Below are 25,076 nucleotides of genomic sequence, written 5' to 3'. Positions count from 1 at the left end.
CCTCTCTGGCAGGGACTCACACTGCGGCTGGAAACAGGTAGCTCCTGTTGGCAAGGGGAAGATGCCGTGTCCTGATTGGATAAAGAAACATAGTAGCGAATCTAATTGGCTGGTTTTACGTCAGCCCCGGCGAGTGGCCAATCACAGGCAAGGATGGGCGGGGGTTGAGCCCAGGACGTTATCGTGCTGGTGGAGGGAGGGGCCGAGCCGCCGGGGATACGCGGGGCAACGAGGTCGGAGACAATCTCAGACCGGTAACTCGGTTCTTCCCTTCGAAAGGACAATCAGCGCCGCGCACCGGTGAGTTCCGAATGTTCAACACTTCCAAAGTCTGTCTGAAGTTGAGTTTTCCCCGAACCGGTTCTCCGCTGTGCCGCCCCTCCGGCCGACTGACTGACAAATGACTTAACATGTTGGGCGATGATACCGGGAGGGTCGCGTTAACCGTCAAACTACCGCTCCAGGGTCGCGCAAACCGGCTAAGTAACACTGAAAGTTCCCGGACGAGTAGAGATACCGTGGCGTTACTAAGTCGCGGACGTTCTCCCTCTGCCGGTTTAGCCTTTACACTGCCCCTGAAGGGTTCGTCTTCGCGGTTTCCGTTCCTCCGTCTTGCTTTGCTCTCCAACTGCTAGCACACTTAGCCTCCAAACATTAGCTGCTAACATTAGCCCACGGTATCCAGCTCCCACTTCGACCTGAGCTCCGTCGGCCCGTTTGTTTACCCCCAACCCGGTCCTCGGGTGACGCTCCGGCGTGGAAAGGCACAAACAGTTTGTAAAGTAGCAGCCCTCCGGGTAGGGAGCCGTTTTACCGGGGCTCCCGAGCCCCTCCAACCTACACGCCACTCTCCCGGGGTGTCTGCAGGACTGCGGGGGTTCTGCTGTTGAGATGATGCTCGGACTTCATCTCATTTATCTTTATCTTCATTTACAGTCAATTCCACATCTTTTATTGTGTTGTAAATATAACTGGGTTGCAGTCATGACTTGTGACAGCAGAACTTCATTCTGTGCTGCCTTATGTGTTTAAATGTCTGACCTCTGACATGCGTTGATTTTTGACATGTTGCATATTCAGGGGCGCATAGGAGGCGTCAGGTATTCTGGACCAACGTTTCTGAAATGTAATATTTAATAAGCAGAAAGAGGCATCCATCCATCCATCAGGCTGTGGTCAGTTAGTCTTCAGTAGGTGTGGAGGGTCAGGACTCCAGTCCAGACTTGCGGAGGATCTCCAGCCCGACACACATGCACTCTCCTGTGAGTTGTCAGCGTTGTGTGCACTGTGGGCTCTCGGTGACTAGAATGGCTCTTTTCTGTAGGCAAGCCAAGCACAGCAACAGCTGCGCAGCCGCAGTGCACGCGGGCGCGTGTGTGCGTGTGTGGAACACGCCGTGTTGTGTTTCAGCTGGTATTCCAGCCTGTAATTGCAGCATGTCTGGAATGCTGTTCAGTGCCGGGACTTCCATACGAGACAATCGTGGCTGTGGATGGACCTGACCTCTTGCAGAACGCAGAGATGCCAGCCTGGTTCCATGAGTCTGAACTGTTGACGTTTGTCACCGGGACTCTGTGGCTGTAAAAGTGTGAAGCTCAGGACCTTTGCTGGAGCGTCTGTCGGGTATGTTTGGCTAAAAGCAGTGCACTAAACCCCCACAGTCTGCAGTCAATCCTGGTCTTGGAAAAAGGGCTGAGAAAAATATAACAACATCTTATGTCTCTCAACCACAGTCTTAATAAAACAGCATAACAGCCTTTTTGTACACTATTGTCATAAACATACTACTCTATTATTGTTAAACTGTCTGCACTTCAGATGTTTCACCCAAAGAGTGAAAGGTGCACACATGTCACTTGACAATTGTATTTCAAATGTGTGAATAATGTGTGGGTCCGTGGCTGTAATGCTCACCACCAATATACCGGCCGATCAGTTCAATGTTGAAGTGTTACATTTTCTCACAGCTTGGCGCTTGTAACAAACAGGAAATTGTATCTGAGAAAGAGGTGGCATTTCTGCACATTGCGGTTAAACAAGTTTCATTACAGTTTTCGGAAAGTACACGGTTGCATCTGAGGGCTTCTTTTTTACCAATGTACCCCTTCTTGGCAGCTGCCACAAAGTGTCTCTCAAATATTAAAGTGAAAGTAACAGTGTACATTCTAGAAGTTTTAAACATGTGATAGGTAATAATACAAGTCCTTGAATCACTTGTTGTGCTGTGACAGCACTGGAGATCTGAGAGGATTTCCTCCCATCTGCATCTGGGCCAAGTCTTATATCTGATTGAGATTTTGGCTGAACAAGCAGTGTGAAGCTCTTATATCACTAAGTCATTGCTCATGCCAGCAAGTCAGCAGCACTAACATGGGAGATACAGAGCAGAGGGGAAACTAATCTCTTCTCACACATTCATAAATGTCAAATTGTTGCAAGACGGTGCAGATGGTCCCAAACAGGAATGAATCATAATCCAAATTACACATTATAGACTCTTACCTCGCTCAGCAACACTAATTTGATAATGCAAACAAATAGTTGCATATAATCAAAGTAATTTTTCCTATAATTCTATTCTTTTTTTTTTTTTTTTCAGAAGTCAGTCAAGAACTAACTATATCAACCCTCTGGATAATCCATTAGCTGTTCTAGTAATTCTAAAAGCAACACTGGCAAATCATTTGCACGCTAGGATACTCGTGAAAGTGATCTGAAGACGATCTGTCAGGCTTCATAAGACGATGAGGGAGAGTTTTCTCCATTTTTTGAAGATGAGTCATGGTAACAACTGGTAGATCAAGCTGTTCTGAGAGAAACGCTCATTGAATATTGAGCTTGTCGGGGTGGATGGGTGGCCTTGAGTGTCTGGTACATTTGTGATAGTCTTTTGGTCTCAGTGTAATTCTGCCTTAGAATTATTGCTTGTCATGGGTGTTTTTTCACTTTGTAGTTTCATTGACAAACTCTGAAATGCACTGCACTATGGAATTAATGTGCTTTTTTAAAGTGAAACCAAAGGAGCTGTGTATATGCCTGCAGTCTGTAAGCTGACCTGCCTGATTAGAAATCACGGTTGAATATCGATCACTGTTGTGAGTCATCATTTCATAACAAAGCAGCTCAAACTGCAGCTTTTTAAGTCCTTTTTAATTGACCTTTGGTTCACTGCTAGGGCAAAGATATTTACTGGCAATATGGGCTGGAAGCAGAGCTGTCAGTAGTCTTTAGATCAGTCAGGTGTCCTGGGCGTAACATGAATGTCAACCACTTCCTGTTACACTTCGGAACATTGCTATTTAAACTGTACTTTTGAGAAAGTTTCCTGTTACACACACAACTTGCCTCTGTCCTGTCCATAAAACATTTCAGTGCGTTATATGTCTAGGTATTTTCCCCTGAACGAGCAACAGCCTTTAGCTTTGCAAAAAGGTATATAATAAACACATAGATCCACAAGTAGACTGTTTTAACTGGATTGTAAGTGTTTTCTGGCAATGATTTGAAGGAAGCATCAACTTTCCCAGTCACCCTAAAGACAATCCAGTGTTGCAAAGCTACTGTCTTACTTCTGTCTTGTTCTAAATATTGATCGAAAAGTGTTTTGGGGCCCAGTAACTGACACCATGCCTATGGAAGTTCTCTGTCATCCAGGTCATGGTTAATTCTTACAAGTCAATGGGTTTACCGTTGTAAACATTGAGATTAACACCTTCGTGTTTGCTAATACCGTAGTACAACCACGAGACAAGCTTATTGCTTGTACCTCAGTGCATCAAACCGCCCCTCATTTCAGACCCAGACTGATATGACAACTGACCAGGTCAGAAACTAGTTAGCGACACCTGCACCACCACAACACCAGGCCTCTGCCACCTCCTGCTTCAGGCCATCTGGACTGAAGGACTAAACGTGTGCGTGTGAGCGCACATACACATTAAAAGACCATGCACACTGCCAGTGGTTTGAGCTCTCCTCCTCAGGCAATATAAAGGTGATGTCCTTGATTTGCTGCTGGTTCAGGAGGACCCCCACCCCAAATACAAAACACAAGGATAGTGATCAAAAGCCTCAGATATCAAATTTATAAGATGACCCAAAACATTCTCAGCTCTTTTTGTCTACATGACTTCATTGATCTACTGCAACATTCATTTATCTCTTTGTCCCTGCCTCTTCAAAGTATGGTGTGATTGAACATTGTGATCAATCACAGGTTCTTTCATCTTCTGTGCCAGGGGGGAATGGACAAACAACCTGCACTTCCCTATTAGAAACTGACATGCTAGTGAATGGGAGGAAAAACATAAGGCAAAATGATTGGAGCCCTTTGGTCTGACGACCGGATGAACGAGCTCAGCCATGGTTTCAGGTGATCTCCTGAAAAATGACATTTGGTTATTTAAACTACAAGTGCTCCAAACACCATCCTCTTGCACAAAGTGTCTTTTTTTCCTCTTTTCAGTCCCCTCTGATGATGTCTCAGCAAGTCTTTTCTCTCATTGCTTTTGTCTCTGCTTGTCTCAGGTAGCACATTACCTGTCTGCCTGCCACCTTTCTCTTTTCCCATCTGCCTGTTCTTTTCACCCCTTCTGTCCGGCTACTCGTGTGTGGAACCTTGTGACCCCGCTCACTTCCTGCTCACGTTTCACTTTTTTCTTCTCCCATCCGCTCAGTGAGCACATTGCTGTGCAGTTTCCAGTACATGTCTGCTGCTATTTCAGAAGCAGAGTGCTGATTGTCAGGCTTGTTGCCACTCAGTTTCTCCATTGTTTCCTCTCCTTAGATTGTAGATTGTTGTTGCTTTGTTTGCTTTGCAACATCAGAAAGTTGAAAGGCAGTAATGTGATGAATGGAAACCTCAGTGTTTTGATATAGAGTAAAATCATAGTTTTAGTTGGTTAGATCTCTCTCTGACATATGCTAGATGAGATGTCTATTATTTTGGAGACATGAGTGAATTATTGAAATGCATACCATCTGTCATGTTGGTTTTGTGTTTACTACCATCAACAATGACATTTTTTACACAAATGCCCAAAGCATTCTACTTTCTAGGGCACTGGAAAATTGGAAGCCCTTTATTGGACTACCTTTCTTGAAAGTTATGGGACTTGAATGAGTTCTCTTTGTTATGCACTGTCATCGGCTATTTCCCAAATATCCCCCGTGGAGGTCAATAAAGTATTATCCTAAGGTTGTACATTCAGATGTATTTCATCAGGTTGAATCGGTTTGGTCAAATCCTCCACAGCTTCCTATGCTTTTTGGCCCTTCTGCTTTATGACACGCGTGTCCAGTTTCCGACCTCATCACAGTCTCCTGTGAAGTCATGGACCCCTGTGACCTCACACTCTGCTTTTATCTGGTGTTACAACCCTCCAATGTGATGACAGTTGTCTCTTCCAGTCACCTACCTGTTCCGTGTTTCCCTGTCCTACCTCATAGCCCTGCATCATACACTGTGTGTGTGTTTGTGTGTGTGTATGTGTGTGTGTGTGTGTGTGTGTGCGGGCTCATAAGCTCACCTACTAAAACAAGCTAACTGAAGTTGCGGCTCAGTCACATGCAGACATGGCTCCTTTTGTATCCGCAGTCTTTTGACTCTGCTGAACAGAAGTGGCTTTGAGGGACAATGTAGGAGGAATTTCTACGCTGCCTTGGTTGCTGGTGGCTAGAAAACTGTTCTGCCCCCACGCCCCCCTGCAATACCAAACACCCTTTTTTTTTTTTTTTTTTTTTTACTTTCCTACTTGTCTGCTGCCTTGATTTCTGTCCCTCATTCCATTGTTCCCATCACATGCAGCTTGTCTCTCTGCGCCCACTTTCTGACCAAAGCCTCTGTGAACATTGACTACAACCCCCCCCCCCCCGGTTGAGTTGTTGTCTTTGTAGGAGCATCTCCCCCTCCATTAGAGGTTAGCGATGAATTAGACAGCAGGTCCAGCTGGCAGAAGCAGCAGCTGAAGTGTGTGTGAGACTGCAGTCTGTGAGGCTTGTGAGTAGGAAACATTGAGAAATATACTCTTTGCTACTGAAGAGACCTCCATTGTGCACCCAAAGACCTCAAAGCACAGGGCTAGTGGCTTAGAACAGTACGACCTTCTATGTCGCAGGACACAGAGTCAGTGATATAGGCGAGGGAAACATGGCTGCTATTGTGATGCCGGGCAGGTTTCCCCTTCGGCCAGCCCAGACTCTCCCTCCAATAACCCCTGCCGCCCCCACCCCCGGACCGGTGTCCATATTAGGGCAAAACTCTGCCAACCTCGCCTCAAGCAGAGCTCAACCCCCCTGCCAACACACCCTGCTGTCACATTTGCTCCAGAGAAGGAGCCTGAGGGAGTTGCAGCTCCTCTAACCCAGTTTGAAGGCCCATTTCAAAGCCAATCAAAACAGCTGAGGCTTTAAAAATGAATCCATAGAGCCGGGGCCGGTCACGCTGCTTGTCAAGTGGAAGCCAAGTGGGTTTTTAACATTTTTATTTGGACTACAGTTAATGGGCTTAACTTGACCACATGCCACCCAAAGTTTTCTGTTGTTTTGTAGTACATCCCCGTGTGTGAAAAATCCTTTGGAGGTATCCCTTATTCAGTTTTTCCATTTTTATTCCCCTGCTTACTTTTTGTCAAGGGAAGCTGCTGTCTAGTCATGTGGTGCATGAATAAAATGTTAAAGAAGCGCCTCAAAGTGCTTCAATACAAAACAGCCTTTTCCCAGATAAATTGTTGCTCCTTCAAGCAGCTAATGGACTGTTTGATGCCGCTGATCACTCTGTGTTTTTTGTTTTCCTACTTCCATGTATTTCGCTACCCTGTACTCTTATTATATTTACTTACTCCAGCTAGTATTTGTCAGCATGCTCGCAGCAATCTTAACGGGGCCCAAGCTGAACTTGTTCAGGATTAAAACTGACGGAACAACGTCTTGTTACTTGCAAGCTTGTTTTTGTCCCATAATATGGACTGACGCCTGATGCCTTAATCACTATTTCGATAATGAGGAAGCAAAGTGCAACCAGATTCTACAAGGCTAAGGCCAGGTTCAACCGGACTGGAATTTCCAGTATCGAGACTTTATATCACGCTTGACAAAATTATAGAAGAGCAGAAAATTTGGATAATTTCTCTCCTCGGGAGGTGTAGCTGCCAAATGATTGTCATAAATGTATATGAGGAAGTGGATCATTGGTATTGTTAAGCAGTAATAGGGGCTCCAAACATAGAAAATTTACCACGGTAGATGATATAATGAAACAAAGAATGTGAAGAGGAAGTGAAGTGATAGGAGCTGATCCTCCATTTGCATGACAAGCATTTCTGTTTCAGTGTTTCGGTTACTTAGAATCAGTTCTGCCACTTTGTTTTTATGTGATGTATTCAATGCATGGCTGTTTAAAGACAGGGTTGCATTTCATCCTCACTGAATCTGGATGGTTGCTGTGTGGGCAAAGTGTCGGGCAAAACCCAGACAGCATTGAACTGCAACTAAAGTGACATCCATTGGTTGGCTGTTGCCGTGCAGGATGGGGGAAGTTGTCACAAACACTCACGTGAACACATTTACTCGCAGGAGGGTCTCACTCTTCCGGCCCATTGAACGTCCATGACGGTTAACCCTTGTATGAACCCTTGTCTGTATGAAGGCCCAGAGCTCCCCGGGCTAGATGTACCCCCCTTCAAGAGTATGTTCATCCCCCACACCGTTATTTGCTTCACAGTTGGAGATGCGCTGCAACAATCTTTGACAAACACATTTATCCTCCTCATGGCTGAAATCATGAGACAAAAGCTCATAGCCGCTCCATCGCATGACCTCCATCCATTTCAGAATAAGCCAGTTCCGTTGGTGGAGTTAAGGCTCATTCATGTAAATAATTGATTTCCAGGTTCAAGCCTGGGTATCAGGGAAGGCACCAGCTGTCACGCCAGCAATGGTTCTGGGCTTATGGAGGATGTAGCAAATCACCACAGCTCTTGTGTGGCCATATGTTTCCACTTGTTCTATGTAGCCTCTTGTATGTACATCTGTTCATAATGTATACTTGTTTTAAATGACTATCTAGAGAACTGGATGTGTGCATTAGTATGAACAGTGGATTTTATATCCCAATAGATTAGGCTGCAGCCAGTACTGCTGCCTATCTCTGAATAGAGAATGATACAACCTTCACTATAACATAAGAGCTGAACAATGAGCTCAGAACCTTTACCAAGACATTGTTTCCATCTTACCTAGTCACACCAAACAAAATCATATTTTTAGATATTTCCTCAGTGTTAGATGAAACATGAAGACCAATCTGTCCTCATCCAAAGCAGGCCAAGGCCTTCCTTTTTGTCAGGGGAGCATGTTGAGTATATTGTCACTGTAAGGCAGAGGTCTTCAGTGGGGTCTCCATGACCCCTAGGGGGTCTGCAGAGGAACTGCAAGGCAGTTTGGCTGTGTCAGTTGATTTTTCTCATCCTGTTTTATTTTTACAATTTTTTTTCTCCCTCAAATTGAAATGTCTCTAAACACCCATTAATACAAATCCTGCATATGGCAGTGAATGGAGAATCGGAGGCAGGAGTTGTTTTCTGTCAGTCAGAAATGCAGAAACTCTGCAACTTAGATGGCCTCTGCTGGCCAGCACTCCGCTCAGAGTAGTCCTGACAAAAACAATGACAACACAAGTCCCTCTGTTATTCTAATAGCTGGGTCTTGTATGATATAACGGTTACTCATTACGTCATCACCTCACTCATTTCCAAATTTATGTTTATAATAAGAATCTACATTTGAACTGCTCTAAAACATGATTTCCAGACAATGTTGCCATCGGCACTGGTACTTAAACTGAGTCGTGTTGATCAATGGCAGCGCCATGGCCATCCTGCTCCATGTACCTGCACACATTTAGTGTGAAATGTGATCTTATCAACTTGTTCCTTTGAATAGCTTAGTGCTGAATGCACAGTAGCAAGGTATGTTTATATGTGCCCAGTTTGATATAAAAACAATTTCATACAACATTTTTAGTAGGGGGCCCCTGCTCCCTCTCTCCGTCAGTTAGTGGCCTTTGACCTGAAAACTGTTGAGGACCCCTGCTGTGTAAACTGTGAATTTATAAGGCTGCATTTGAAGGGTCATTGTGTTTCCAGTCCAGTGTGACTCCTTTACTCTTTCGGCAAGTGGTCCACTTGTCGTTGCTCCTGACCGGGCCCGTCTTCGTCATCATTCTCCGGAAATGAAAACACACCGAGGAGATGTTGTTTTGCTCCATGTCTCCATGCAGTGACAGCTGCATTTCCAACAAACAGAGAAAATGTCCACCCAGCTCCACAACCCCCACAATGCTGCAGAGTATTATAGATTATCAGTTACTCTGGAAGACTAGTTATCTGCCATAGCAATAAAACAGAAGGTTAATTACATGTTAAACTGTGTGAATTATCTTTTTATGCAGCACAAGAAAATCCCTGAGAGTTGCATATATTCAGCGTAGATGGTGTTTATAAGTGTTTGAATAAAATATTAATGCATGCCATGAGACACAATTACAATAAAATCTACTCCGATAAACCCCCGCGCTAGCTTCCAAATCTTCATAAATTAAGATCTGATGAAATATAAAGGTAACGTCTATGGTACAAAAATAAGAACCAGTGATCTCCGTGGGGCTTTTATTCTCTAAATGTCTCTTGTTAAAAGTTTACGACGTGCGATGTTAAATGAAGTAGAAGGGAAATGTCAATTATTGATGGGGCCTTTGTCGTGAAGCACAGGTGTCACGGTGTCTCAGGTGTGTAATGAAACCTGAAGCCAACAGGGACCATTTACTGTTTGTATTAAGTGCAGACTTAGTGAAGATATGTGTTCAATTATCAGTTCTGCCAGCGACAGGCCTACCTGGACCTCCTTGGTGGAAGCTCGTTGCTGTATGGTGAGGACATTCTTCATTGAGAGGGACAGTTCTGCTCTCTGGTGGTTTTATCCCTGTAAGTAACTTCAAGAATGGTTGTTACTTGTTTACATTTTTCCAAGGCTATTATTATCAATGATCATCACCCCAATCCTTGAAAAGGAAAGTGGAAAAGAAGTCAAACTTCAAATTTTCATTAGATAACAACATGGCTGGGTGATATGCTGAATCCACGCAGTGTGAGGCTGATGTTAGGGTGCAAACACACAGCTGATTGTGGGCCTGATAAGAGGGACTCGTGAACATTCACTGGTATGCTTCATTTAACTTGGTGATCTGTGGGTTATGGACTTTTGTTCTCTAGCGTAAACCATGGTTGCAGGAGACATTGGGCTTAGCCTCTACAGTTAACCCGATGGATGTGAGGACTTTTTTTTTTTTTTAGCATTCAACCACTGAACTGCAAAGTGTGCATCGGTGTGTGTGTATTGTTGACAGTCTCTCCGTTATATTCTTGTTCCCCATTTTAGTGGTCGTGTGCTGTCACTATGGAAACAGTTAGATCTTCATTTTGTCAAATTTAGTTCTACATAAAGCACAATATCAGTGAAATTCAACCAATGGATTGAACTGTCATGGGTGAACCCTGAGCAGCAGGCAGACGCTAAGCCGGGGAGCAGTTAGGGGGCCGGTGTCTTTCTCAACAATACTCCAGCAGGCTAGGAGGAGGGAATGGAACCAGGAATGTTTGGTTCAGAGACGACCACATTATCACTGAGAGTATACAGTGGGGGGCCCTCACTGTGTCTTGACGGGTATCTATAACTTGTTGACAAAAATAGGCTTTCTTTTTTTTTTTTTTGCTTTGCCTTAACCATGTTGCACAGTCACATGAAGAATATCTTTACCACTCACTTTTGAGTCAATGACTTTATAGTAAGAAAAAAACGTTCTCTCGGAGTAATTCCTACTCAATGATAAGGCTGTTGTTTGTTTTCCTCAAATGATAGTGGGATATGAAATTGCTTTAAATGTGTCACTGACCTTTGCAGTTGGTTCTTACGGAAGTCTCAGTCATCCTGTGTTTCATAGCTCACTTAATGGCCCAGATTGTTGTGTCTATCATTAATGCATTCATGCTCTGGAAATCCCTCTTTTAGCTCTCAGTTGATATTTCCTGAAAAACACGTTTTTATTTCCTGAGAGCGTGCATCTCCTCCTGTTGTGCTGCACAACATGCTGCATTGGGCGACATTAACTCAGTGACTGCCTTCCTAACGGCATGATGTATTTGCTGAATCCTGGACGGTTTGCAATGAGGTGCCATGAACTAATGTGGATGCGAATGTCTGAGAACCACGGACTACTTTCACGAATAATATCTGCCAACCAATTTTGTAAATGCTGTCCTGGTGATTTAGATTGATCGCTGTGTTTGTGCAAATGAGCCGACTGCTTAGTGTGACATCTGTGTCTCTGGCTGCTGGCCGACTGGAAAATCTGGCCGTTGTATCTGAAACAGGAAGCCGCAAAAGAGGGGGAAATATGAAGCCAGAAGTGGAAGAAGAACCGTGGGGCTAAAGTGGAGCAGAAAGTCAGAAGCTGGTTGTTGCATAAGGGATGAGAGTGTGACGTTGCTGTGTGTGTGCGTGCGTGTCCACGTGCTACTTTTGCAAACGGGTTAAATATCCAGAAGGGACGCCAAAGGTGCGTGCATGGACACATGCGCGTTTGAGGTCAAGTCAGACCACACTCATTCCCCCAAGTGAAGATGATGGTCTCGATAGTACCAACAGCGCTCTAAATGCTTGAAACCTTTGAAGAAGCTAACAAAGTGCTTTTTCCAGTTTCATCCAGTCCAGCAGATCTCGACCATGTGCCTCCCCATCTTTTTGCCATTTTATACGAGTAGAATGAAGTAGGAGATAAGAGGATGATATCTTTAACTCATTTTATGAATTCAGATAAAGAAAATATTTGTAAGTGATTTCCCTCCCCCCCTTCAGAACTGCAGTGTTTTCTATCTTCCATGAGCACGGCCCCCAGCTCAGGACAGATGGCACACCAAAAGTAACTTTTGTGCACCTGTGCAGGACAGCAGAATTAGGAGAGGCCTGGAAAATAAGTCTTAACCTTTTGTCCTCCTGCAGGGAATCACAGCCGGATATTGCATAAGTAGAAACTTGGCAAAGTGCTGTTCCCCTTTCATGAGCACTGAATGAATGGACTTCACTTGTAGAGGGAGTTTTTATTTTTGAAGGAATTTACTGGATTTTTATGTCCCATAGATTCCATAGAGAAGGCTGCGTTACGAAACTGCTTGCAGAAGATAATCGCACTGAATATTTTAAATTCCTTATAAAAATCACAATATGGTATCATCCCTGGTGTTTTCTCCCTGGGTCATTAACCTTCAAGTATCTTCTGGTTTCCTTGTGAAAGTATTGTTAATAATGGTCAATACTGGAGATGTATTATCAGTGTCCAGAGTCCCCAGATACATGTTCCGTCCTACGATCCACATTGCTTTGTGTTGTATTGAGTACAGCTGTGTGTATGTGACATGATGTTCCAAGAGCAGTTTTTCCATGATTGAATATAGCAAAGCAAAGGTTCGTAAGGTGCATAGATGCTGTTGACAAAGGTTTTCCTTTTGATGAGCACCAGCCAGGACGTGATGTTTTCTGAGACTAAAACATGAGCTCAGCATGTTGAAGATGAATTTGATGGTCCGTGTGGCCTGTTTGTGATACAGCAGAGGGAGTTTAGGTGCCTCGCAGCGACCATTTTCATCGACTTGTCACCCAATGTTTAATTTTGTGGTGAAGGAGCATCAGCCCGAGGCTTAATCAGCTTTATTTGGTCCCTCACTGACAACAGATCACATTTCCGCTCTGAATAATCGAAGCAGTGTGCGTTGTGATGAGAAATTGTATTTATTATGGGCATGCCTGCTTGTGTCATGAGAAAAGGGGAAACTTGATAGCGAGGAGTAATTGCACTCTCAGTTGTGTGACTCACCCTGCTGCAGACACACACTTGTTAAGATACGCTTGCTCGTCTTGTTTTCACTGTCATTTCCCCTCCACCCTCAACAATAGTAATGCCGATCATCTTCTCTGTTTTAGAGCCAAAGAGAAAGCGGATGATCTAGACTGCAGGTCCTGCACCGAAAAGGTAAAACACTCTTGCATGCAGAGAGCACTGAATTCGCTCGCCGTTCCATAAGGCTCATCTTGACCACTTCTCAATTTAAGGTTTAGAAAAGGATGCAACTCAAGCTGTTCATCTTGCTTCTCATTCTGCTGCGCTTAATCTATGCATCTTAAGGGTGATTATTGAATTGGCCCATTTCTTATCGATAAATAAACACCAAAATAAAGTATATTTGAGCAAATTCACTTGAACACCAGGAGCCACTTTGTGCTGCTTTCCTTAGTCATCTCCCCCAATAGATAGATCATCAATGTGAATTTAATGGTGTTTTAATTCACTGTTACTCACAATGTCACTTGTCATTTGAAAAGTGTTTATTGTCTGGAAATAAGATCCCGTTTTCTCATCCATGATAAACTATTTGAATGTGTTTTGGGAACAGGGCCTCACACCCCTGCTGTCCACATCAGAGCATTTTTAAACGTAAAGCAGTATGCCTAGCTGGTTTTCCCTCTCTTTCGTCAGAGGACTGTGGAGCTGAATGCAGATCTGTTGGTGTGTTAAATGCAAACAGTTTGCTTTAATTATAAAGCACAAACAGCCTACAGAGTGCGGTGCAGCGTCAGCGTTGCTTTTACTGAGCGAGAGGAATGTAACAGCTGAGGTTAAAAGAGGACATAGAGAATGTCAGGTAGATTGTCCAGTTTTTGTTTTTTTTAATTACAAATCATGCATGGCATTATGCGGAAGAAAAAAGCCTCTCTTTCAGACTTCCACTGAAATGCGTGCCTCTTGCATGTTATTTTGGTCGGAGCCTCAGCTCAACTTTTTTTCTGAGATACTTCTTTCAGTGGTATATTTGTGTTGTTCCCCTTTAATTGAGCCTATGTCAGCTGATTTTTAATTCCACGGGAAAGAGGAAAGTCAAAGTTTCCACTATTTCGGTCCAGGCCATATTGATAAGTGGTTGAGCGAGAGGAACTGAGCAGACAAGAAAATTTCCTCAGTAGTTTTTCCTCTTGTCTGGTCCCAGCTGAAGGCTGGAACCAGCAAATTCTTCTCTGTCAGAAGCTTAGTTGATCCAGGCATTGGGAATTTGAAAGCCACAGAAGCCCTCCTTCTGCACTCAAATAAGCTGTTTGGTAGATAACTGGCTGCAGGTGTTGAAACAACCTGGACGGAGGCAGGTTGTCGTGGATAGTCGTCCGTCCGAAACGCCAGTGTTTCAGCCTGCAGTCAACGTTCAGACCTCTCAGTCCGTGTTAACTTTGCTGTGGGTCGACACTGTGATAAGTGACCTTCTGTCTTTTAGACTGATGTATGTATCGAAATTGCAGCTCTTTGTCTGCATTCATTACGTTTTGCTCCGACTTCATTTCATATTTACAGTATGTGTGAATCTTAACCCACACCAAAAGGTCGTCCAGAAGGGCTGGAAATTGGAATTTTGGCTATTGTCACCCAAAGCAGTCTGATAGGCACCATGGCACTTCCCATATCTTACTTTGTAGATGAGCAGCAATGCAGACTCTCCTCCATATTCACAAACTGGTAGATTTCAAGTAAGTGCATGCTACCAACACGGAACCTGACTTTTGCCTTTTCTTCCTGGGTTGTTTGAAAGCTTGAACTAGAGAATTACGTGGCTGTAATAGGACACACACAATCATGCATAAATTATCCTAAAGGAAGTGGGGGGGGGTTACCTGCTGGCGAGGTCACCTAGCTGCCGGTGAGGTCACCGACATGATGGCAAGCAGCAGTAGGTTAGCCTTCATCTGGAAAAGTCAGTCACCAGCACCCTTTACTAACACACACAAACACACACCATTCCTGTGAGCTGTGTCGGAGAGTGAAGCTTTGCTGCCCCACTCTGGAACAACTGGGTGCTGAATTCTCCCTTCACATTGTGGCTGCAAAGCGTTTGTTTGGAGCTGAACAGTTGTCTTAGAACCAAAGAGCACCAGAAGACCAGAAGAAGATTGCAGCAGCAGCAACTTTAACAAACGCTCACCTCAGGGAGCATTGGAGGAAGTGCAAGATGAGGAAGGAGCAGTGGGAATGAAAATAGCCTGGAAGTTGCTGGAAGCTGTAAAGAGCAATGCGGTGTGATTATCATGCGCGTCCTGCTGCACAGAGTCTCTCTTGTTATCGCTTTACACTCAGACTTAAGTCGAGGGGAGTCAGAGCCGAGGCAGAGAAGAAAAGACTCCTCTGTGAGGAGGCTCTGTGGTTGTGCACTTTTTAAAGTTGATGAAAATAAAGTTGCATAAAGTTACTTTTCTTTCTATCCCCCATTCAAGGCCTGCGCGGAAACTCCAGCTCGATTGTTTTGTTCTCTTTCTGGTCGGCGTGACGTAGTTTCTCTTACAGTAATTGTGGCCTGGTGCTGCGTTACTGTCAGGCCCGCTGTGTGTGTGCCTGCCTCCGCTCTGTAGGAAAATTACTACCTACCCTTTACCTCCAATAAAGGTTTTATAGAGTAAGAGCCGTGTAGGACTTCAATCCTGGTGTTTGGCCACATGTTTAAAGGAAGAGACTCCACATGTCCAGAGAGGGTGGGCGTTGGTTCTCCACTCGTGGGGCTCAGGCAGGCACAGGCTCGGAGCAGATCCTGGTGCCCACCACGGCACAGTTTGAAGTCTAAATTCACACACAAAAGATTAACGTGCACGATCTAATGCACAAGCTCACAGTTATTAAAAATCACAAGTAATTTGTGATTAAAGAGGCAAAGCTAGACCATTCAGTAATGTTGGCTGAACAGAATGGCGTCAGGGATTTGGGTGGCGAATCCTGCAGTTACTTAAAGCGTCTTCGATCCGCTTCTTCAATTTGGAGGAGTTTCCGCCAGCGGCTCTCACTCGGTGCCTCAGACGTGCCTCCCGTGTAACCTTGTAATGATGTATTCTGTGTTTTCATGTGTTTTTGTGTCATCACTGTATTTCGACCACCAGGTTTGCTGGAATGGGTAACCTGCTAAAAGTCCTAACAAGGGAAATAGAGAACTATCCACACTTTTTCCTGGACTTTGAAAGTAAGTGTGGCATTGGATGGAGCAGAGAGATCGGGGGGGAGGGGTAACCTTTTTGTCCCCTCAGATGTTTGCTTTCTGTCAGCAGGTTCTTTTTTCAATACTGAAGCCATGGAGGAGCTCACCTTCTCTCCTGTCCGCTCCTCTGTCTTCTCCGTCCTCCTCCTTTCCCCCGGTCATCCTGCTCTCGAGCTCTGATTGGCCCTCTCCGGCCTCTGCTCTAATAACACGTTGAATCTCTAACCTCAGACGTACATTTTCCTCCTCTCTTTCTTGCTTGTGTCTCTCTTGCAGAAACCTAATGGGGAATCTGTTAAAAGTGCTCACATGCACAGAGCTTGAACAGGGGCCAAACTTTTTCCTTGACTTTGAAAGTGAGCAAAGCCTACCTTTCTGCTAGGACCCCTATCCCCCACCATTCCCAGTCCTTTTTCCTTTAACCCCCTTTGTTGCAGTTGGTCAGGGGTCAGTATGCTCTGTTTCGGAACTGAATTGAACGTTTACTCTCCAAAGTGTCCTTCTGCTCTGAAAAGCCATTGTTAGTGCTGATGATTGGGTTCATCTTGGCTCTAAACTCCAGGCCAGCAAGTTGAGCAACGATGAAACTGACCCTTGACCTCATCTGTCTGCTCGGACTAACTTCTCTGCATGCCCCTGCTCTTCATGCCATTCAGACATTATGATGCTCCCACGTCATATGTACATAATGTGTGTGTGTGTGTGTGTGTGTATGAACACATCAATGAATTCACTGTCTTTTGAAATTACATTAAAAGGAAATGTAAATACCAATTAAAATGATAAATTAGCACATTTCTAGTAAAGCCCTTAAATCTTCCCTGCAGTTGTAGAGCCTCAGTGAATATCCTGCCCTGTCCGTATAGTCAAGAGTATGCTGTCCTCAGTGGTCTTCCAGCTGCTTTCCCCATGCAGCCCACCAGCGACGGCAGTGGACCTGCTCTGAAGGCCAAAAGATGCTCCATATTTTTAGTTTGACACGGTGGCTCGTAAATACGGCTTGCACGTAACGGTAGATTGTTTTCAGGAGCCTCGTAAAACAGTCAAATATGATAAAAGACACTTAGCAAAGACCTCTTCCAAACTGAAAACCAGCCCTGTGGAATTCACCCATCTGGTGCTAAACAGGATTTTACTGTTCGTTCACACATGGACTGTTCAAGCATGTTTTGGATTCATCAATCTTCATTAAGACGGATGCTGTATTTCAACAAAAGGCTTTTCGTACTGTCAGTCCTGTAAATGGCCGACGAATATTGGAACACGTTGATATGACGTCTCTTTCAGTAATCGTGATCAGTTAATTTACCGTCTGCAGGGACTTGGATGTTTTAATTGTTTAAATATCTGCAGGGTTTAGTATGCCGACGCTAAAAGTATGGAAACATCTCTCTTGTCTATGATTAGTTGATCATCGGTCACAAAGACACGGAGCTCACGTATCCCTTCACCCCCAGATTCCATTCTCATTTTAATGCCATCAGTTTATGTTGTAAAAGTTGTTTCACGTCGCACTGTGGTTGACATGGATGTGTTTAAATGTGGACCTTCACCAATGAGGTTTTGATGTTAGAAGCAGCACTTTTGGAGGCTCGGGTCTTGACGGTGGCTCTCTTCTCTGCATGCTCCTGCGACAGATGCTCAGCCAACAGAAGGAGAGCGTGAAGTGTGGAACCAGGTGAACTCAGTCCTGCAGGACTCGGAGAGCATCCTGTCTGGCCTGCAGGCATACAAAGGAGCCGGCCAGGAGATCAGAGATGTGAGGATCGCAAACTAATGCTTTGTCAAACCCTGGGTTTAACCTATGAAGCAACAATTGTGAATCAAAAAACATGCAATCATGAATTGCTTAGTGTTCCAGCTCAGAGGTTTAAGAGGAGTAGAGAATACCATGCTGCTCTGAAACACGAGCCAGAAAAGTTAAATCCCCTTCTGCCCACACTGTTGGCGGTACAGTCTCTCCAGAATGACGTCCCTCATCGGGCGTGTTTTCTAAAGCCAATCTGCTGTTTGTGTTCTTTCAGGCAATTCAAAACCCCAACGACCTCATACTGCAGGAACGAGCCTGGAACTCAGTGTGTCCGCTCGTCATCAAACTCAAGAAGTTCTACAGTTTCTCTCTCAGACTAGGTCTGTCTGCCCGAGGGATCTGGTTCTGTGAGAGCAACACAGATCAGTCGTTTGCAGTCTGGCTGTTTTTGTTCTGAATTTGCAAATCGATTCTGTAAGTCCAAGGTTTTCAGGGTGTTAGTGTGTGTGTGTGTGTGTGTGTGCATTCATACAGAGGAGGCTCTGAAGAGCTTGCTGGAGAGTCTGACTTGCCCCCCCTTCACACCTACTCAGCACTTGGAGAAGGAACAAGCGTTGGCTAAACAGTTTGCCGAAATCCTCCACTTCACTCTGCGCTTTGACGAGCTCAAGGTACCGCCAAGTTACAGAGACCTCGCTGTGAAACATTCCTGCAGCAGATTGTATCACATTACAGGTTGTTTTTTCCCCTTAGATGAGGATTCCTGCCATCCAGAACGACTTCAGCTACTACAGACGAACCATCAGTCGGAACCGGATCAACAACATGGATGTAAGGGCTTTGGAGAGAAATATGGGGTGCTCGAGGGCTGAGGCCAGAGAAAAGTTGATGGCTCTCACCTGGCCAGTGCAAATCTAAAGCAGGAGGTTTCAGAAGCTTAGAGATAAAATATGCTTCCTTATGACCTTCTGCCACCAGGTCAAGTAATAACACTGTCTTGTACCAGCACACAGTGGGGTTTGGGGCCAGGTAGTGCTTGGTGCATCTCGGCCAGAAGATAGGACAAAAGCACACAGGCCGAGATGCCGTGGTGGACGTCGGGTTGACATTGATGCCCGGAAAATACGTGAGAACCCAACGACTGGCTCCTGGAGTACAGGGTATTGATGCTGAGACCTATTCTGTAACAAACCTCAGGAACCAGGAAAATCTCCAGGGCTACTTTTCCAGAGAACAGAAAAAACACGAGAAGTCTGGTCGGACTTTGACAAGGCAGAGAACGTTTATGGCAGCGGGCTCAGAGGGCGGGTGGGGAGCCGGGGGGTGGGGAAGGAGTGATACGATTGATGCTGGGAACGGGTGAGTCATGTGTGGAGGGCCGATCCATAATGAAGCTCTCTGAGCACCGAAGCCTTGTGCACGTGGAGCACGAGGAGACGACACATCTCAAAGGCCTCCGCTGTTTGAAGAGATCTAAAGTTGAGATAAGTAGTACAGGGCTGCGGATCGGAAATCGGCAGGTCAGGTGATCAGTGTCCCCACCCCTGCGCCAAGTCAGGCCCTAGATTTCAAACTCCTATTTCTGAAAACGTGTTGGATTTGGATTATCTGCGCTGAGATGTCGAGATGATGACCTGGCACGTGTCCATGTTTAGCCCTGATGGCTACAGAAGGATTTGTATGCCCGCTCTCCCGGTGACGCGTTTGCCTCTGCTTTCACAGCTGGACATTGAAAATGAAGTGAACAACGAAATGGCCAACAGGATGTCCCTCTTCTACGCCGAGGCCACGCCAATGCTTAAAACCCTCAGCAATTCCACCACAAACTTTGTGACGGAGGTGAGAGCGACATGATCACGCCGTCTCCCCTCGGGAAAGGGAAACGCATCTGTTCACAGGTTTCACCAGGTTTGTGTCCTGAGCAGAACAAGACTCTTCCTCTGGAGAACACAACAGACTGCCTGAGCACGATGGCCAGTGTCTGTAAGGTCATGCTGGAGACGCCGTGAGTTCTTCGCAGTTCTTGCACACTTTTCACTCGTTCCCACATCAACAGAAATTAAGGGTTTTAGAGCGAAGGCGCAGATGTTACTGGGGTTTTAATGTTGCCGTACATCCTTAAAACTCCATAGGCGACGACCTCTCCATTTGACAACATGACCTTAATCAACAATACCATGATTTCTTAAAGCTTTCAGAAGTCTTCATTATGCTCTGTTTTGTTCTACGATGCTATTGATTTGTGAATCATTGGAAAGACGTCTTATTAGGATAGTCTGACGAAAGACCGTTATTCACATCGGTCTGTCAGATAAAATTACAAATGACTGTCTTCATGCAAGAAATAGAATCCTGGTAAAACGATGAACCTAATCTGAAGAGTGCCTTCCATACTGGGGGCCGAAATCAGAACATTCAGCCATAAAATGTAAAGAAAATATCTATAAAACTAATGACATCTCAATAGAACATGGATAGAAATTAGGATTTTAACACACTTGACAATAGTACGGGTAATGGTTCACTATACTCTCCGTGTTCACTAGTCTCCCTGCAGTCACCATACTCACTATACTCCCGTCTGCTCTAACACTCCCGCCAGTCACTACATGCCCAATCTCTTGTCGTGTTTGTGAACATTTCAAGTCACTGGTTGGTTATGGGTCCTCCTTCTCCGGCACACACCCGCAGAAACATACCTTGCTGTAAGCTGAAGGGACAAGTGTGTGTAAAACACTCTACGTCCGCGTAGGGTTTGTTTGCCGCGCCAGCAGCAGTACGTGCAGCTCCAGCGTCTACTTTGTTACGAGCTCCCTGTGACATTAATTGTCCCCCTCTCTCTCCTTCCCAGGGAGTATTCCAGTCGCTTCAGCAGTGAGGACACACTGTTGTTCTGCATGCGGGTCATGGTCGGGGTCATCATCCTGTACGACCATGTCCATCCAAACGGTGCCTTCAACAAGTCCTCCAAGATCGACGTAAGACATGCATGGGCATAAACAGTAGGGAGAGTCCGTCATGTGATTCACCTCTCACTTCCTTCTGTTCCCAGATGAAAGGCTGCATCAAAGTTCTGAAGGAGCAGCCGGCAGACAACGTGGAAGGTCTCCTCAACGCCCTCAAGTACGTGTCACCGAGACGCTTGTCGCAGTGAAAAGCAGCCGGGAAGATGCACTCAGGCTAAATGTTCATGAGATGAGCTCTTGAAAACCAGGGCTAGTTAGAGCAGTGACGTGGACATGATCTTTAACTAGCCCCTGCTGGGTGGAGAGCGCCTGGGCCTCACATACCAGCACAGCGGTAGCAGTGTACTCACAGGGTAGCTGTGTGAGCCCTAACCTCTCTCCTGAGGGACACTCTCTGGGAAACACACACATTTTTATACTCTGCTTGAAATGGCCTCCACACTCAATAAGTTCTCCCTCCCTTTTTTTCCCTCAGATTCACCACCAAACACCTGAATGATGAGTCGACTCCAAAGACCATCCGGACGATGCTCCAGTAACACCGGCCCTGTCTACTTTTCACAAACACCAAGAGGATCCGTGCTCTGACCTCATTCAAGATGTAAATGTTTACAGTATTTAAAAAAAAAGACGATAGTAATACCGGTGTGTTTTTGCATAGTCATTCCCTCCACGGTCACCTGATGTGCGGGGACTTGACATGCCTCTTATAAACGATCTTCCCCGTCGGCCTTACATCGGAGCTTCTGGAACTTTGCGCTTGGAAGAAATCAAGGCAGTACCGCGTATCTCAGCTATGAAACAATCAGGTTTTGGAGGGTTCTTTTTTGCAATACTGTGGAAATGTAGAAGTCCGGCTTCCTGCTTGAGGAGATGGTTCCGCGTCCGGGCGAGGAGCGGACGGAGGGAGGGACTCATTGGTTTGATGTCCAGGAGTGCATCATCCTAGTAGTGTTTTTTTTTTTTCGCGTTTGCAACCCTCGCTGAAGGCAAAGCCACTAACATCTGCTCAGTCCTGGTGGGCTTGAAGGGAGGCCGTGGATCTGAGCACCCGGGCATGTCGTCGCTCTGTAGAGGCCCTGAAGGACAGCGGCGTGTCTGCCTTGATTTCAGAGCACGTCTCTAATCGCTGAGCTTTTTGTAATAAATATTTTTCTAAAAAGGCCAAAACGTTCTTTAGCAAATGATGTGACTATTTGAAAAGCTTTTTTGACCTGTTTTTTTTTTTAACTTAATTTAAGTCAGTTTTAAACCTCCGCCTTGTCCAAAGGAGTCATTTCCCCCTCCCCGTATGTATGTGTGTGTGTGTGTGTGTGTGTCCGTATGTCTGTCTGTCTATGTGTAATCGTATTTCAATTCAATACATCTCCAACAGTCTCCTCAGAATCTGCTTCTAATGACCCAAGTCACACCCTCCTGATCAAGCAGCCTGTCACTTTGTTATCAGTAGTCTTGCCCTGTCTGGGCTCCTCAGGAGCGCTGTCATGCTTACTGTCCTTGAGCCTCTGTTGGAGTCACAGGTGTCTTCCATAGTCTTCCATATTGTTGTTCTCAGAGGACTTCTTGTTGTCAGGTTCCTGCATCCAGTCAGAGCCTGAGTTGCCTTAACGACTGTCTGATGCTCGGAGCTCTAGGAGCAGTCATTCATTCTCACAGATGCCAACTCTGGAGCCAGAAACCAACTGAACCCTCAGGCGTGTCACAATACAGTCTTTTCATTAAGATTTTTGCCCTCTTGTACTTAGTAATATCTATATCTATGTAGATATAGATATGTATGTGTATGATATATATGATATATACACATATATATCTATATTGGTATAGATATATCATATATGTATATATACACATATAGATATATATATGTATGTGTATATATACATATATGCACATATATATGTATATATGTATACATACATGTATATATGTATACACGTATATGTGTATATACACGTATATGTGTATATGTATGTCTCTACATGTATTTATACGTATATTGAATGTATATATGTATATACACGATATTTGTATGTATATAAACGTATATATGTATATGCACGTATATATACGTACATACACACACACACCTGTGTAAATATATGTATGTATATACATATATATGTGTATGTGTACATATACATATATATGTATATACATACATACATACATGTGTGTGTATATACACGTATATGTAGGACATGAAGGTAGTTGGTGTGAGAGGAGGATACAGAGAATAGGGTCAGGTGGAGAAGGCTGATTCACTGGTGACCCCTGGGGGGAAAAGCCGAAACGGAGAAGAAGTATATATACATATTTGTGTGTGTGTGTGGATATCAGACGCTGTATTTCTATGCAAACTACGTGGACAAGTTGAAAGCGACGTGTACAAATGATATTCAGTGTCTGGACAGAAAAATCTCCCTGATGATTGATGTGCATGAAGCTTCTCTCTTGGCCCTAAAGATGCTACTGTGTGGTGGTTGTGATGGAGACCAAAGCTCTTCTATGTGTCAAAGAGAGTGTCTGTTGGATGTCTGGAGCTCAGAGTCCCTGGTCATATCTACTGCTTGGCTTTGTATTGCAATGAGATGTTGAGTTGAGCTGGACAATAAAGGTGGTACCTTTTCTTATTCTAAACGTCTGTCTTGTACTTTTTCTCCACTGTCGGGTCCGACAGGCCAAGTACTCAGATTCTCATCTTTGGAAAGTAGAAATACTGTATTTCCTGACATCTGATGTTACTGAATCCAACCTCCAGAAGGTCAAAGGGCAGAAGTAAGATAATACTTTATTGATCCCCATTGGGGAAATTTGTCACAGCAGTGTAACAATGGACAAAATAGTTAACAGAATGATGACAACAACAAGGCTAAAAATAAATCAGTCTTCACTGAATGGCTCTGGTCCATCAGTCAGTCAAAGAAAGAATAAATGACTTTGTGTGCAGTGAAAGTAGCGCTTGTGTTTTTGCCCCCCGTCTGTCTGTCTTTGGTGTCCATCTGCCCCCTCAGGGGTCCGGCTCAGACGCAGACAGGAAGTCCAAAACTGTCCGCTGAAGATGGGACATTGAAGAAGGACAGTTGAACATGGACTTTGCAACTCTGGGTTCAAGCTGAGCGGACGGAGGAAGAACCACCTGAGACCTCCTGATGATCCTGATTCTGCCAAAGATGGTCTTCACAAAGTCCAGGTCCTTTTTACAGTCAACGGTTCTCGGTTTGCGCTTTAACACATTTGATACAATGATCTGTTATCGGTTTCATTATTACTTTTTAACCACCATTTAGCCTTGCACCATTGGGTGTTTGGAAAAACGTCATGAGTGTGTCCTGGGGAGACCTTTGTTAACCCCTCACTGACTGATTCTCAATTCATGGTTCCATCTGAACACACAAGATGCTCTACAGTGTTGAACCAGAAGTCCCGCTTTTCTAATTAATGGTTGGAAAACAAACACATTGAAAAAAATGATCTCAGTGTCTTTTCTGTCTTTTCTGCTCTGGCTCAACATCTGTGGAGATAGCTTTGGGCTGAAGGTGGAAGGTGTTAGGTGATACTCTGGAGGTGTTTCCATGAAGGCTGGTATTTGGGTCACCGACGTTGGAAAATGTTGTATTTTTAACAACAATTTAGTAACTGAGTTAAAGGCAGGAGGGTTTTATGCTCTAGTGTATTTAATTTGGTTAAAGATGCAGGCTCTTCTTCAAGAAAGTTTGTGTTCTTATATTGAGCGTTGATTCTTGGAGGGCCCAAGGGATTCTCACTCATCTCTCTCTTCAATGCTTTTGTCCACTGAAGGGTTAAATCTGTGATCGTTTCAGGTAAGAAACTGACGACGTCCAAGAGGTTTCTGCTCCGAGATCTCCGCAGTTTCTGGCTCCTTTAAACGAGCCTGGTTCTCCTTTCCTTTGAGGAAGGAATCTTTAGATTTCTGGTCCTTTTCTGTCCAAGTGTGGTGTCCTCCTGCTTGAAGATGGAAAGATTATAACGTGTTTTCTTGCAGGATTCTTCAAGAATCAAGTGATCGATCCACACTCTGCTGCCAAGCGAGGCGGCAGGTCTGGATCTTCATGTTGGATTTGTTTCCAATGAAGCCAAACCAAGGCAGACGCTTGGCCTCTCTAGATTGGCCGGGGCTCTGGAGGATAATTAGAGATGAAATGCAGCAGAAACATCTCGAGTTCCAAGGTGCTTCTCCTCTTCAGACTTCAAACAGATACAAATGTTTGGATCAATAATTAAAAT

At 44.7% G+C, this 25,076-nt stretch overlaps 1 protein-coding gene across 3 annotated transcripts; it reads left to right on the top strand.

Moving 5' to 3' along the window:
- The first annotated feature begins 207 nt into the window (after positions 1-207).
- On the top strand, positions 208-23,468 carry fam49a (family with sequence similarity 49 member A). 3 transcript variants are annotated; one of them, XM_086167306.1, is made up of 13 exons: positions 218-300; positions 13,033-13,081; positions 16,018-16,097; positions 16,389-16,468; positions 17,750-17,871; positions 18,137-18,242; positions 18,397-18,533; positions 18,616-18,693; positions 19,585-19,701; positions 19,788-19,867; positions 20,714-20,840; positions 20,915-20,985; positions 21,304-23,468. In XM_086167306.1, the coding sequence occupies exons 4-13, from the start codon at positions 16,396-16,398 to the stop codon at positions 21,365-21,367; spliced, it is 975 nt and encodes a 324-aa protein (XP_086023432.1). In that variant the 5' UTR covers positions 218-300; positions 13,033-13,081; positions 16,018-16,097; positions 16,389-16,395; the 3' UTR covers positions 21,368-23,468. The 3 variants fall into 3 exon arrangements, with proteins under 3 accessions (XP_086023431.1, XP_086023434.1, XP_086023432.1); XM_086167305.1 differs by lacking the exon at positions 16,018-16,097 and having other exon boundaries at positions 208-300; XM_086167308.1 differs by lacking the exon at positions 16,389-16,468 and having other exon boundaries at positions 208-300.
- Positions 23,469-25,076: the final 1,608 nt, after the last annotated feature.

The sequence above is a fragment of the Fistularia commersonii genome, chromosome 20 (assembly GCF_037954325.1).
Source record: "Fistularia commersonii isolate RoL2024-O1a breed Wild chromosome 20, RoL_Fcom_v1.0, whole genome shotgun sequence".
Taxonomy (NCBI): Eukaryota; Metazoa; Chordata; class Actinopteri; order Syngnathiformes; family Fistulariidae; genus Fistularia; species Fistularia commersonii.
This window is presented reverse-complemented; position numbering and strand designations above follow the sequence as displayed.

Bases quoted from the DNA above. Each gene is read 5' to 3' on its own strand.
- fam49a (XM_086167305.1), top strand. From the start codon at position 16,396: ATGGGGAATCTGTTAAAAGTGCTCACATGCACAGAGCTTGAACAGGGG. The intron at 16,469-17,749 runs GTGAGCAAAGCC...CTCCTGCGACAG, and splicing joins CTTTTTCCTTGACTTTGAAA to ATGCTCAGCCAACAGAAGGA. The intron at 19,868-20,713 runs GTGAGTTCTTCG...TCTCCTTCCCAG, and splicing joins AAGGTCATGCTGGAGACGCC to GGAGTATTCCAGTCGCTTCA.